The sequence below is a fragment of the Mauremys mutica genome, chromosome 22 (genome assembly GCF_020497125.1).
Source record: "Mauremys mutica isolate MM-2020 ecotype Southern chromosome 22, ASM2049712v1, whole genome shotgun sequence".
NCBI lineage: Eukaryota > Metazoa > Chordata > Testudines > Geoemydidae > Mauremys > Mauremys mutica.
Genome location: NC_059093.1, coordinates 2,163,633 through 2,178,798, shown reverse-complemented (window position 1 = coordinate 2,178,798; position 15,166 = coordinate 2,163,633). Strand labels below are relative to the sequence as shown.

At 50.7% G+C, this 15,166-nt stretch overlaps 1 protein-coding gene across 2 annotated transcripts in view; it reads right to left on the bottom strand.

Annotated features, from left to right (window-relative positions):
* Nucleotides 1–15,166, bottom strand: part of DSCAML1 (DS cell adhesion molecule like 1) — a 320,759-nt gene that overhangs the window by 77,395 nt on the left and 228,198 nt on the right. For both annotated transcript variants that reach the window (XM_044997070.1, XM_044997071.1), the window contains 3 exons: nt 14,411–14,651; nt 8,334–8,480; nt 7,463–7,618 (listed from right to left, as the gene is read on the bottom strand). In XM_044997070.1, the coding sequence (XP_044853005.1) occupies nt 7,463–7,618; nt 8,334–8,480; nt 14,411–14,651 (544 nt within the window). The remainder of the gene's footprint in view (nt 1–7,462; nt 7,619–8,333; nt 8,481–14,410; nt 14,652–15,166) is intronic.

Genomic DNA, 15,166 nt, shown 5'->3' with positions numbered 1-15,166 from the left:
TTTTCACACCTTGGGGACTCCTCCCTTAAACAAGGGGGCGGGGGAGAGACTATTTTACTAAAGGAAGGGTGACCGCCCTGTAATCAGGGTTCAGGTCTCTTTCCCTTTTCTCCTCTCTGCATTGGCCCTCTTCCTGCCAAGGTCTAAAGTCAGCTCCCTTTAACTAGGGTGTGGGTCTTTCCCTGCCTTTCACAAGAGAACACTGCCACTGAGAAGGTAGTTCTAGAAACCAGGCTGATCAGGGCTGGCTGTAAGGGGTTACAGGAGACCATAACCCTAGACTTTTGTACTTAACCCTCCGAAAGCTTTTGTGGCTGTTTGTGCTCCTCTGAGATTCCCACTGTTCCTTTGTGTCCTATGCAACTCAGGAAAATTCCTTGTGCAAATCAGTGCTCACAGTGATCTTTTCAAGAAGGTAGGTCCTCTCCACAGCCCAGTGGTTTCCTTGTGGTAGTTTTTGCTAGAATAACCCTTTCCTGCATGGTCCTGTTTAGTGTAAGGCTATGGAGAGATGCTGCTAGATGCCAGGTTTTTTGACATTCTTAAGTAGCAATGGAGAAAGGAAAGGTAATGATGGTGAGTGCTGGTTTTTGGCTTCGGGAAAGAGTCTTTAGACGTGTTGGGTCAAGGAACCTATCCAGAGCCTGTTTGGAAGGGACAGCCCCCTGCAATACAGACACTAATAGAAGAGGAAGGAGTTCAGGGCTAGCGTTCTCAGCATCACCGCATCAACCTCACTGCTCTGGAGCATCAGCACTGCCATCCCAAAATGCTTCTGTCTGAGTATCTCCTCCAGCCCCACCTCCCTGTTCCCCACGCAGCAAAGAACCCGTCTCCCGCTCTGCTTTCCCCAAGTTGCACTTACCGAGGTGCCTCGTCCAATGTTTGCTCACAGCTGTGCATCCTCCATCCCCCTTCCTTGCCTTGCTCCCCTTTCCGAGTGTTAACACTTCCCTCCTCGCTACTATGTGCTGGCAGATGTCACCCCACTGCTCTCCCCATCCCTCCTTCTGTCTCACCCAAGCACTCTGGCAGATTCCCTTCTGATGCTGCCAGGGCAGCTGGTTTGAAGCTGGCGGACTATCAGGTAGAAAAACGGCTATGCCAGTTTTTGGTTCACTGCACCAGTGAATGCTGCCCTGACCCCACTTGCTGACCATGAGAGCAGCATCCAGGATGACCCGCCCTAGACAATGCACATGGGGGTTCTCTGTAATTCTCCTGCCTGCAAGTCAGAGGCCCAGGAACTTTGAGAGAGCTGGAAGAGGGAGAGGGCAGCCGCGGAGGCACTAAGCAGAGACCAGCGAACTAGTTCATTTTTCCGTAAGGAAGTGCTTCAGTCTCACAGCATCATCTAAATGAGGCATATTTGGCAGCAAGGCTGGAGCTGACTGGGGACGAGCTGAGGAAATGGCACTGACTCCACCCAGCACCTGTCCTGGAGCCAAGGGCCAGCCAGCAGTCTGGGATTCCCAGGTGTCCCATCTTTCCTGGCCCAGCAGATAAAGGAGTCCTAAAATAGGGCCACCCTGGCTTAACAACCATGTAAAAGAGGCAGTGAGAGATAAAAACACTTTGTTTACAAAGTGGAAGTCAAATCCTAGTGAGGCAAATAGAAAGGAGCATAAACGCTGCCAAATTAAGTGCAAGAGTGTAATAAGAAAAGCCAAAGAGAAGTTTGAAGAACGGCTAGCCAAAAACTCAAAAGGTAATAACAAAATATTTTTTAAGTACATCAGAAGCAGGAAGCCTGCTAAACAACCAGTGGGGCCCCTTGATGATTGAGATACAAAAGGAGCACTTAAAGACAATAAAGTCATTGTGGAGAAACTAAATGGATTCTTTGCTTTGATTAGGGGTTTGGAACGGGTCCCATAAGAGGAGAGATTAAAGAGGCTAGGACTTTTCAGCTTGGAAAAGAGGAGACTAAGAGGGGATATGATAGAGGTATATAAAATCATGAGTGGTGTGGAGAAAGTGGATAAGGAAAAGTTATTTACTTATTCCCATAATACAAGAACTAGGGGTAACCCAATGAAATTAATGGGCATCAGGTTTAAAACAAATACAAGGAAGTTCTTCACGCAGTGCACAGTCAACTTGTGGAACTCCTCGCCTGAGGAGGTTGTGAAGGCTAGGACTATAAACAGCATTTAAAAGAGAACTGGATAAATTCATGGTGGTTAAGTCCATAAATGGCTGTTAGCCAGGATGGGTAAGGAATGGTGTCCCTAGCCTCTGTTTGTCAGAAGGTGATGGACAGCAGGAGAGAGATCATTGATCATTGCCTGTTAGGTTCACTCCCTCTGGGGCACCTGGCATTGGCCACTGTTGGTAGACAGGATACTGGGCTAGATGGACCTTTGGTCTGACCCAGTACGGCCATTCTCATGTTCCCCACACTGAAGATGACGCAGTTTGGGCTTTGCCTAAAGGCTGCAAAGAAGCAGCTATGTTAGAAGGGGACTGGCTGGGGGAAGGCTCTTTCCATCAGTCTCAGAGATGGGAAAATTCCTGTAAATCTAGGGCCAAACTCTCATCTCAGCCAGTGTAAAGCTGCAGTAACTCCTCTGACTTTCTGGGAGCAAATGGGAGAGCACTGCACCCTTTTCCCACAGAGCTCTCACCTCTACGGGTATACCACCTGTCCCTCCTTAGAGATGGGAGCACAAGAATTGAAGGCTGGGCAGTGTCCCATCTCCAGTGGCTAGTGCCACGTGCTCCAGAAAGAGCCAGAACCCCCCAGTGGATAACCCCAGTGGCCAAAGGGGCCATGCATCCCAGCACTCAGAGGTTTGCTTACACCTTGGTGCAGGAGGCTTCGCCCCTCAATAGCTGTCAGGAAGGAGCATCTGCAGCTGCACCCACCCGTTTTTCAGGCAACCAGTGAGGACAGCTGGGCTGCAGCAGAACCACCTGATTGACTACGGCAGGTGGCTTGCCCCTTTAGCCCAGAAGCTGTAGTAGATCAGTGGCTGCTCAATGCACATGCCCATGGATTCTCTGCCTCCCTGTGTGCTCCCCTCACTCCAAGCCCTGCTTCTGCCCTGCACCCAGCCTCGACCATGCACTGCTCCCAGTCCTGTCCTAGCCTCGCTTCTGCCTTGGAACCAGCCCTGCTCCTGCCTTCCCTGCCCCCAGGTAACTTGGTTCTGATCCTTGGCTCTGATTCCTGGCTCCAACTCTGTCTTGATCCTTGGCTCTGGTATTTGGACTCTGACTACTAGCCCTGACTGCCTACAACCCAGTATCCCAACAGTCACAAAGCTGGATGTTATCAGTCATGCCACTGTCTGATCCTTTTCTGAATCCCAGTGGGCTCTTGGCCCCTAGGATACATTGTGGTAAGGAGTTCAACATGTTAATCTTGCAATGTGTAAAAAAAGTGTTTCCATGTATTGATTTTAAATGTCTTCCCTTTCAGTTTTATCAAATGCCCTGTTCCTCTTGTACGTGGGAAAAGGGTGAACAGAAGTGCCTGATTTACCCTCTCTAACCCATTCATTATTATGTACATCTCTACCATTTCTCCTCTCTAAACTGAGCAGCTCCTCATCTGATCAAATAGTGTCTCATAGGGAGGCTTACTCAGGTTTGAGAGATGGGCAGTGAAAATAACTAGAAACCTTTCTGTCTGCACCCTATGCATTGTGCGACAGGGTGACTAGAACAGGACACAGTACTCCACAGGAGGGAAAACCACTGATTCCTAAGACATTGTTTGGATGCATAAGAAATGGGTAGAAGATAATATTGAAAACATTGTGTCTTTTTTCTATTCAGATACAGGGGTGGGTGTGTACATGCATCTTTAAACACACACACAGGGTTTCTGTACTTGGTGTATGTACTCAGGGACACACCTTCTCTCTAAGGCTGGTCTATACTGGGGGTGGGGCAGGATTGATCTAAGTTACGCAACTTCAGCTACGTGAATAACGTACTTAGACCTACTCACCGCGGTGTCTTCACTGCAGTAAGTCAATGGCTGACGCTCCCCCGTCGACTCCGCCTGCACCTCTGCTCTAGTGGAGTCACGGAGTCGATGGGAGAGTGCTTGGCAGACGATTTATCGTGTCTTCACTAGACATGATAAATCGACCCCACTGGATCGATCACTGCCCGTCGATCCAGCGGGTAATGTAGACAAGCCCTAACGGAGGTGGGCTCACACACCACTGACCAGACTCACCTGTATGGCTTGCTCTGCTGGGACGGAGGAAGCTCAAAAGGGAAAGGCTACAGGAACAGATCAGCAAAGAGGAAGACAGTCACTGACCTTACTGCCCCTGAGAGGGCCTGGAGCAGGTATAAGATGGGGATGACCAAAAGGAGGAGCTGGAGGCAGTCCCTAGCTCTGAGCACGGACCCTACAACCCACAGAGAAACTGAACCCTAAGGGGCGACCAAACGCCTGCCCAAGAGACTGGCCACCTTTGCATTTTCATTTGACTCTGATTCTCGCCTGCTCGGGGGAAGGAGAAGGGCAAAGACCTGGTTTTATTTGGAGAACCCCTTGTATACTGCAGCCAGAAGGACTATGTAAGCAGCTCCAGTCATGGTCTGCTGAGGCCAGGGGTGCCCCACCCACCACCTCATACACACACACCCTCCTCCACCACCCCATACATACTCCCCCTTTCCACACACACACTGTATTGTAAACATGCCAAATCTCTGCTCCATTCACAGCCTGCCAGGGAATCAGCTCAGCTTTCTGCAACTGGGACTGCGTGTCGTTTCTTAACATGAGAAGAAGGGGAAGTAGTAAAAAATCAGCCTAAATTCCTGCCTAATCCTTTATGAGCCCTAATTTGTCTTTCTTCTTGATTCTGTGGCCTGGGAAACATCTTGGCTGTTTTATTCATTGCTAATGACTCATTCACAGCTGAATCTTCTTAATTCTAATTAACACGTGTTAATAGTGTATCAGCCAGGGTAAGGGGAACACACACAGATGTTTAAATCTATAACCTCCCCACCCCCATCTCCGCTAGCAGCAGTGGATGTGGTGAGCCAAACCGCTGAGCTGAGAAGCTTTGCTCCATCTCTCGGAGGGAGGGACTGTTATATAAAGTATCTGAAACTCAGACCCAACTGCACTGCTCGGGTTTATAGATTCATAGATTCTAGGACTGGACGGGACCTCGAGAGGTTATTGAGTCCAGTCCCCTGCCCTCATGGCAGGACCAAATACTGTCTAGACCATCCCTGATAGACATTTATCTAACCTGCTCTTAAATATCTCCAGAGATGGAGATTCCACAATCTCCCTAGGCAATTTATTCCAGTGTTTAACCACCCTGACAGTTAGGAACGTTTTCCTAATGTCCAACCTAAACCTCCCTTGCTGCACTTTAAGCCCATTGCTGCTTCTTCTATCCTAAGAGGCGAAGGTGAACAAGTTTTCTCCCTCCTCCTGATGACACCCTTTTAGATACCTGAAAACTGCTCTCATGTCCCCTCTCAGTCTTCTCTTTCCCAAACTAAACAAACCCAATTCTTTCAGCCTTCTTCGTAGGTCATGTTCTCAAGACCTTTAATCATTCTTGTTGTTCTTCTCTGGACCCTCTGCAATTTCTCCACATCTTTCTTGAAATGCGGTGCCCAGAACTGGACACAATACTCCAGCTGAGGCCTAACCAGTGCAGAGTAGAGCAGAAGAATGACTTCTCGTGTCTTGCTCACAACACACCTGTTAATGCATCCCAGAATCACGTTTGCTTTTTTTGCAACAGCATCACACTGTTGACTCATATTTAGTTTGTGGTCCACTATAACCCCTAGTTCCCTTTCTGCCGTACTCCTTCCTAGACAGTCTCTTCCCATTTTCTATGTGTGAAACTGATTTTTCCTTCGTAAGTGGAGCACTTTGCATTTGTCTTTGTTAAACTTCATCCTGTTTACCTCAGACCAGTTCTCCAATTTGTCCAGATCATTTTGAATTATGACCCTGTCCTCCAAAGCAGTTGCAATCCCTCCCAGTTTGGTATCATCTGCAAACTTAATAAGCGTACTTTCTATGCCAATATCTAAGTCGTTGATGAAGATATTGAACAGAGCTGGTCCCAAAACAGACCCCTGCGGAACCTTGTTATACTTGTTATACCTTTCCAGCAGGATTGGGAACCATTAATAACTACTCTCTGAGTACGGTTATCCAGCCAGTTATGCACCCACCTTATACCCCATCTAAATTGTATTTGCCTAGTTTATCGATAAAAATATAATGCGAGACCGTATCAAATGCCTTACTAAAGTCTAGGTATACCACATCCACTGCTTCTCCCTTATCCACAAGACTCGTTATCCTATCAAAGAAAGCTATCAGATTGGTTTGACACGATTTGTTCTTTACAAATCCATGCTGGCTATTCCCTATCACCTTACCACCTTCCAAGTGTTTGCAGTTGAAGTTCCCTTATGAAGAGCACAGGGAGTATCGACTGCCCAGAGGTAGCAAATGCACAGGGACTCCAAACAACACAACCAGGCTGTAATCATCTGCCCTCAGGGCTGTCCCCACCCAGAAAAGAGGATGCCAATCCCCCTGGGGCCCACTGCAGTTGGAAGGGACAGACACCAAACCTGGCTGTCACCTCCCTATCCTGCGCCCAAGTCGTTCAGTTTGATGCCCCAGCTATCCAGCCCGATCTCAGCATGTGAGCTGGGAGGGACAGACTGGCTAAGGGCTGTGGACAAGTAGATTAAGGCATCAGAACCAAACCCCTGAAAGGAACCGAGAGCAGGGGGAAAGAGAGAGCCAGGAGAGCCCCACGGGCACCTGCCTGCGCACCTCCAGAGGACTCCAGCCCAGCGCCTAGGACACCTCATGGCATCTCATTGGAGGACCCCGGCGCATCACTATACTTGGGAGGATGGGGGAAGTGAGTTACATGGGCTTCCCAGATCCTTCCCTCAGACTGGCCCAAGCCACCCAGCAGCAAGAACGTTCTCATCTCTGTCTTAGAGACCCCACTGGCTTGGCACAGTCGTGGGGCCAGCATCCTACTCCATGCTGGCCAGAGGGCTGGCACGACGGGGAGGGGGGGTGGCTGGCCAGAGGGGCTCCAATGCAGCAGGCACTGGGCTAGCAAGCAGCGTCTAGGGCTGTGCTCTGCAGGGGGAAAAGACGGGAGCTGGGGCCTCCCAGACTGTGTCTGGCTGAGTCAGCATTTGCCCAGGGGCACTGCCTGGAGCCACTGGTGAGGGCAGCCCATTTCCTCAGGCCCTGCTCAATATCACCTTCCCTGCCACCTCCTGCTCCATTGCCATCTCCTTCCAGCACCTCGGGCATGCCAGGCCCCAGCGAAACCAGCACCCCATGCCCTGGCTGCCCCAGCATCCCCATCCCTACTGTACCAGCAACCTTCGTGCCCTCCCCCACCTCCGACCTGTGACACCCCCTCTGCTCCAGGCCATTCTGGGCAGGAGGGGCCCATCATGCTTGAGCATCACTCACTGTCCTCCTTGGTCTGGATGTAGAGCACGCTGCTGCGGACACCATCGCCGGCCTGCGTGTATGCCAGAACCTGGACGCTGTAGTTGGTGAACTTCTCCATCCCCCGCAACTCCACTCGCTCCCGCGTGGTGGTGATGTTCTGCATCTCCCCCCACTCTGCAGTGGAAACATGACAAGGGGATCAGTCTGGGGCTCAGAACCAGCCTGCTCCCCAGGCAACCTTGGCAGGATTAGATTCTCTGCTCCCACTCACCCTCCCATTGCAGGACACTGGGCCATGCACTGCCAAGTGTCTCAACCAGGCACCAAGATCACTCATTGCTTTCAGGCCAGACAGAGACACAGGGACAGTGAAGCCAGCTGCATTACAACCCAGATTACCAGCCCATCTCCGCGGAGCTATTCCTTCAGCTTCAGGGCCCAGCTTCTGACCTTCTCTGTGCCCAAACTGGGTAGATTCCCAACCTTCCTCCCGCATGGCTCTGTGGATTACCAACGCACAGGGCCCCTGAGAGCAAGTGTGGGGACGGGCTCCATTGCTCAGCTCTACAAGCACAGGATCCAACTGACATGTTGGCTCAGGTCACAAGTGACATCCTGGCTCTTTATAGACATTTCCACAGTCACAGGAAAAAACCCAAGCAATGCAGCAGGCTTTGCAGCAGACTGCAACAGCAGGAGGCTTGAAAGTCAGGTGCTAAGTGGAGTTACAAGTGCATGTGTAGGTGAGGCAGGGGACATGGACGGGACTCATGTATTTCCAGTCTCCATTATGGCAGATCTCGCCACAGGTCTCAAATTTGTGTAACATTTTAAAATAAGAGGAGTAAGAAACAAAGCAAAAAAAAGTGAACCCCATCCAAGCCCTCACCTCCGTCCATATAGAGAGACCAGAAGATCACCCTGTACCCCTTGAGCACGCCATTCAGGGTACTACGTGGGGGCTCCGACCAGGAGATCACAGCCACATCTGACGTGATGGATAATGCCCTCACGTTCTCCGGAGGCTGGCTGGGAACTGATGGAAGAGTCCATGGGGGGAGAGAGAGAGAGAATGAATCAGTGAGGGAGGGTGCAATGCTGTATGAGCAGAGCATCAGTAATGCTCTCACCATCTGTCTGTTCAGGTAGTTTAGTCCTCACAACCTCTATGGTTAGGGTTTGGCTCCCTGCTGCATTTGTGAACGATGAGCAAGTAAGAATTTCAGACTCTCAGATTCGCCATCTTGGAGCATGTGAGAAGCCAGACCACAACGAGGTGCTACATGCAGTTGGATCCCAACTGGACCGGGTCACAATTTCCCAATGAAAAAACCATTCCCATCAGAAAACGTGGGCTCATCCAAACCGAAATGTTCCCACGGGAAAAATTATGATTTCAAAGAAACGTTTTGATTTTTGCCTTGAATAACGTTTTGTTTTGACTCAAAATATGTGGTTTCAGCATGACATTAAAATGACATTTTATTTCAAATCAACATTTCAAAGTGAAGAATGATGCCGTGAGATATCAGAGCACTTGACTTTGATTGATAAGTTCTGAAAAGGGTCGATTTGCAAATGTCCAAGTGACGCATTCCATCTCTTCCAAAGTTCTGTGAATATTTTTGATATTTTGAGACAAAACCAAAAGTTGAAATATTGGAATTTCCCAGGGGCTGGAACTTCTGCTTTCCACCAAGCACTAATCCCAGACTTTCTGGGCAGCTAGGCCAGCACCTCTCACTGCGCCAGCAGCTGCCCACCCACTGGAGAGGGCTCCATTCTGCAGCAAAGCTTGGACTGAGAGTGATATTAGCAGCAGCCCAAATGTGGATGAGAACATGCAAAACTGAACCAGTGGCAGACAATGCTGGAGTAAGGAAGCCCAACAGAAAGGTCCTTTGCTAAAGGGTGGGTGCTGTCTAGCCTGTGGTCTGAGTAGGGTAACCAGCGTACATCTACACTGCAGCTGGGCAGGTGTGATTCCCAGTGGAGGCAAACAGATTCGCAATAGCTCAGCTTGAGCTAGCGTGCACAAAATAGTGGTGTGGGTGGTGCGGCACTGGTGGGGGCTTGGGCTAGCCACTTGAGCTCAGATTCAGGGGTCAGGCAGGTTTGGACTTGGGTGGCTAGCCCCAAGCCACCACCAGTGCTGCAAAGTCCATGCTGCCATTTTTAGTGTGCTAGCTCGAATCTGTCTACTGTTACTGGGAATGACACCCCCCAGCTGCAGTGCAAACACTCCCACCAATCTTGATGCTAAAGCCCTGGTTTGAGCATGCCCTGGAGTGAAATTAACCAAATAAAGGCTGAGTTTGCAGCAGAGGGTCTTGTAAACTGAGTCATGGTTAAAGGAGCAGACCTGCTGCTGTCTATTGAGATTTCATCAAAATAAAGTGGCAAACAACATATGTGAGGCTGAGCTCGCGAAAGCAAAGGTGGATTCACATAGAACACACTTTCAAAATGTAGGGTTAGGGCTGGGGTTGGCCAGTGGCAGATGTGGGGTTGGGAGGAGAAGGGGGACCGTGGGCTTGGCACAAGGGGGACCAGCTTGGGCACTTCTACAGGCTGGCTGCTTAACACAGGTGCTACCCCTAAGCAAGCAGCCAGGTTCCAGACACCCTCCTCTGCCCAGCAAAGGGAGCTCGCTGCCTCAGGGTATCAGAGAACACAAACGGCAGGCATTACACAGAGGTGTCACCCCCGCCAGGGACCATTCGCTAAGCCTCTTGCAGGGACTCAGAACAACCAGCCCAATGGGGTCATGGCTACACAGCATCGCTGCCCAGGGAGCTAGCACTGCAGGTGCTGAGCTGCCTTCTGGGAGGCTCCCGGGGGTTTACCCTTCCATCTCCAGCTCCACACTGCTGAGCCATTCAGCATGGTGGAGGGAAGCACAGCACTGTGGGGAGGGGGGTTCAGTCTGACCAGCCCCCTGAATTCTCTCTGCTTTTGAAGTTGAGGCTCAAAACTACAGAAAGGGCCTGCCGTTGGGTAAACAGAGCAGGAAGAGGTACCAGTGCTTTGTCCATATTGCTTAGTATTAATCACCCGGGGGAGGGCATGGGGTGTGCCACACCCACGTCATTCATTTCACATCTCCGCTGCCTCTGCTCTCATGAAGTCCTGCCCCTTCCTGCACATTGTCAGAAGTCAAGAGAAGAGCTGGAGATGGCAGGGGGCAAAGCGGATTGCCAGGCAGGCCTGTGAAATACCCCCAGACACAGGGCCAAAGCAGCTTTCGTTTGACCCAGGGAACTCTCATGGGACTCCTGAGAAGTTACATAATCCCACTGCAGGATTGTGGTCTCTGCTCAGCTACAAGTCAAAACCACTCCCGCTTTCCCTGGTGCTGTTCTGGGTGGCAGCATTTGAAACACACCTGGCACAAAGGGGACCCGAGCCAGCCTGGGACCTCTGCGTATACCAGAACACAAGTAGTGCTGCAGAACCAGGAGGGTGCCCAAGGTCAATACTGCGTGAAGGACACCCTGGAAATGTGTTGCTCTGCAGCGGCAACTGGCCACACATCTATCCACCAGGGAGATGCAGAACTGACCCAGCCCCAGAAGTTTTGCCTCAACCTTCAGCCCACCAAAAATTCTTTGCCAGCACAACGGGGTGAAACTTCACAACTTCTTCAAAACCAACTAGCGCCCCCTAATGCAGGAAGCAGGAAGAATGTCTGCACTGCACTTAGAACAAAGGGGAAAACCAGGCGCGCTAGCTGGATGCAAGGTAATTACATCCCATTGCCCCATAAGAGGTAACTCTAATTTTTATGAGCATTTAAATGATAATACATCATCCTAATGATCCTCTTTGAAAATGATTATTGTTTCATATCACTTAGGTGTAAAAATATAAGCACCATGTAATTAGGGACTGAGTGTAATAAACTAATACAGAGAGTCCGTTTGAACAAAATGAAGGCAATATAATTATGGAAAAGACACTACTGCTAAAACAGGGGCCCTTGAATACCCCAGGAGGAGTGCTAATAGAGCCAGGAAATGATCATGCTTTGACAGGCTAATGAGAGCCTTAATTAAGTATGAAAAACTGCTGAGCAAATGCAGTGTGAAACTTTTTTTTTTGTTTTTTAAAATGACTCCGAGGCCAACCACTATCTCTCCCCAATGGAAACATCTAAGGCACTTTGTAAAACAACCCTGCGAGGAGCAGGTAGAGCAGCTGCCAGAGCTCACAGGCTGGGCCCCCTCCAGCTGCTACCTGCAGCTTCCAGGGCACGTTCAGCCACTGTAAAAGGCTGGAAGCTGAGCAGGTGCCTGGCAGGGCAGCACAGGCTGGGGCAGCCCCAAATACGCAATCACGCTTAGCACTCACATAGCACCTTTCAGCCAGAGACCTCGTAGCCCTGGACACTGGAGGGCAAGGACTGCTAGTCCCACTTTACTGACATGGCAGCTCTGGTGCCGAGAGGTTACGTGACTCGCTCCAGGTCACAGAGCAGGCACAGAACCCCACCTCCCCACTGCAGCACTGGGGCGCCCACACCCTCTTGCTTCCAGATGGAGTTTATGAAGCTCTCCCATTGTTTGGGCAGAGGGAGTGTGTGTCTTGTGGTGAGAACAAGGGTGCCTGGGCCAGGGCTCTATTCCCAACTCTGCCAATAGCCAACCGTGTGCGACCCTGAACAAGTCACTTAACCTCTGTGCCAGAGCTCACCTGTCAGCCAAATGGGCACAATACCGACCTACCTAGCAAGGCTGCATGAAGCTTAATTAGCACCCCCAAAGTGCACTGTTGTTGAAGTGCTCCCTGCCTCAGCCATGGCAGAGGGAAGAGAGGGGCTGCTAGCAAAACAGGAATCGTGCCATGAGCATGAAAGAGGAGATGCAGCCATGAAATTTTAAACACAAGATGAAATAAATGCCAGCCTGAAGGACAAACTCGGAGCACAGAGCTGCGGGCATGGTGCTGCGGAAGAGGGGTCCCCTGTCACCTCTGATACTCTGACATACTGTCTTTGTGTCTCAACTCATTTGCATGGGCTGGAAGTAAGTATTAATCATAAGAAAATGAGCCGGTTCCTTTATTAAGAGCTAGTCCCTTTATTAAGAGCTAGTCCCCTGAATTCACATGACTGTTTTCGCAGCATTCAGCCATATGCGCATGGCTGTTAGCGTTTTCCAGGCTCGAAGGTTGCTTAATAGAAAATTACTCCAATTCAGCTGGAGTCTGGTCTGCGGCAGCCATTTGAACAGGACGACAGATTCACGTACCACCACCTGGCACTGCCACAGCCCCTCCCCTCCAAGGGCCTCGGCACATTCTGCAGATATTAGCACAGCTACAAGAAGGCGAGCAGCGTCAGTCCAGTCCACAGACAGGGAAGCTACATCACAGAGGCTATGGGTCAGATTTTCCCACGTGGGCTCTCATTTTGGGTTCCTAGCGTTAGACATACAGGTGGTGAACACTCGCCATGGCAGCGGAAGTCGCTTGGGGCTGTGGCTGTGCAGTACCCCTGACAACCAGGCCTTGTGTGTGTCAAGCTAGGAACCCAGAATCAGAGCCCACTTTGGAAAATCTGACCCAGATCTGAGGCACCTAAAATTTGGCCCTATCTGACCCAGTGAAACACAAGGGAGATGGGTAAGTCACTTCGGCTGCGATTTGCAAAGGGGCCCAGGAGAGTTGTGCACCTAAGATCACGCAGAAGCCAGGAGTTCTGACTCCAGGGTCCTGCTGAGACCACTAGACCACACTCTCCCCCCCTGCAAGGCAAGTGGGATGGGGAAAGGGTTTGACCCAGTTTAAGTGACTAATGTTCATTGCCAGGTACCAATGCTCTTTAGAGGGCACAGACAGATATTTCAGTGGAGACGCATCTGCATCAGCTCCTAGGCTCTATCAGAGATGGTTCTAGGAGTGGGGAATTTGCTACTTCCCTGCTACCCTCAGATCTCTCTGCTCCTGGAGACTCAGCTGATATAGGAGGAAGATCTGCAACTGCATCACTCTCAGCAGAGTAAGCAGATCCTTTCCATGAAGTGTCCTGCTCCTCAGAAATGAGACACCGAGGGAAGGTGCAGAGCTTTCCCCATGCTGGGTTTGAATTACTGGGGCAGGAAACGCAAGCCATTTTCCCACTATGCAGGTAGTTTGACATACACCAGAGTGGCAGGGGGTCTGCCAATAATGGCCTGGTAATAGTGAATCAGGCAATAGCTCCTGCAGGATTAGTGGGCTCTCCACTCCCTTAAGAATGAACAGGGATGTGTAAATCCACCCTTACATCCATTTAATTAGACTAAAAATCCAGTGTAATTTGGGTCCCCACACACTGACTCAGGTCTTTTTGTTCTTGGGAAAAAAATTATATATAAAATCAAACCCATGTGATACAATGAAAGCCAGCCTCCCTGTCCATCAGGCAGGGAACAAATCGCAGATGCTCTGCCCCTCACCAGAAGGGGATAGAGCCCAAAAGCGTTTTCTGTGCTGGCCAGGGATGAAAAGTGGGCAGAGGGGTCAGGCAGCTGTAAATTGCTTTCTACGCAACACACAGGAGATCACCAAGATGTTATTCCATAGAGGGAAGGGCTGACAGACGGAGTCAGAATGAGAGGCAGAGACACTGCTGCCCACCTGCTATATACACCCAAGGGCCTTGCCTCTACTGAGTTTCAGCCATGGGTGGCCAGCTCCCTGGACTGGGGTAGACAGTCCAGCGTTGCTAGTTGTACCATTGCTGTTTGCTATGCTTGAAAGCAGGGTGCAAATCGTCTACACTAGGGGTTTGCATGATGCTAGACAGAGGGTGCAAATCCCCTGTGTTGACAAGGCCAACCCCACCTCAGAGTTTCGGCTGCTGCTGCCCCAGACTAATCAGGCTGCACCAGAGATCTGGAGAACAAACACCCTCAGAATGGCTGGAGGCCCTTCCAGATGTCTCTGTGCCCTTGTCTGTATGCCCCGGCACCTCGGTATGCTTACCATCCTCGAGTGTGGTGGCATTGATCTCGCTGGAGGAGGGTCCCGTCCCTGCGCGGTTGAACGCCTGCACCACGACCCCATACTGTGCAAACTTCTTCAGGTTGTCCAAAGTGTAGACCTCACTGTCTCCCGTGGCCTTCATCTCCACAATGCTGTATTGCCCGTTGCTGCCGGGGCTGTTTTCCCGGTAGCCGATCTGGTAGCCACGGATCACCCCGTTCTGGAGTTCCTTCTTTGGGGCCTGCAGAAGCAGGGATACAAATAGAGCAGGGTCACGGGATGGGCAGCATTCACCCCTACCTCATCAGCCCATCAACGCTCCCCCAGCACTGCTGGGGATAACACGCAGCAAAACAGGAGGTCTTAGTGACCTGAAGCAGCGTGCCCATGTGTTCTAATCCCAGCTCTGCTCAGAGCTGGGGCGAATACTTAATGTGCTTTATTCACCCCTGGGGCTGATCCTACTGACCCCCGCTCACAAGGGGAGAGAGCCTGTGAGACCGTCTCAGAATGCATATGGTGCTTTGGAAATAGAAATTGCTGCGTAAGTGCCAGGTGTTTTATTAGTGGTCTACAAAGCCCTTTGCAACTCAGTTCTCCCCACTTCTCCTGCCCAGCCAGGGCAGGCCTTCCACTGTTCCCTGGGTTCATGCTGGACTGGGATGAAGACCAGACTCTCTCAGCTGTGGGAAAGGGTCTCCTACTCCCTCTCTGACTCTCTTTAGGGCACACTTGGACGCATTCATCTGAACTGGC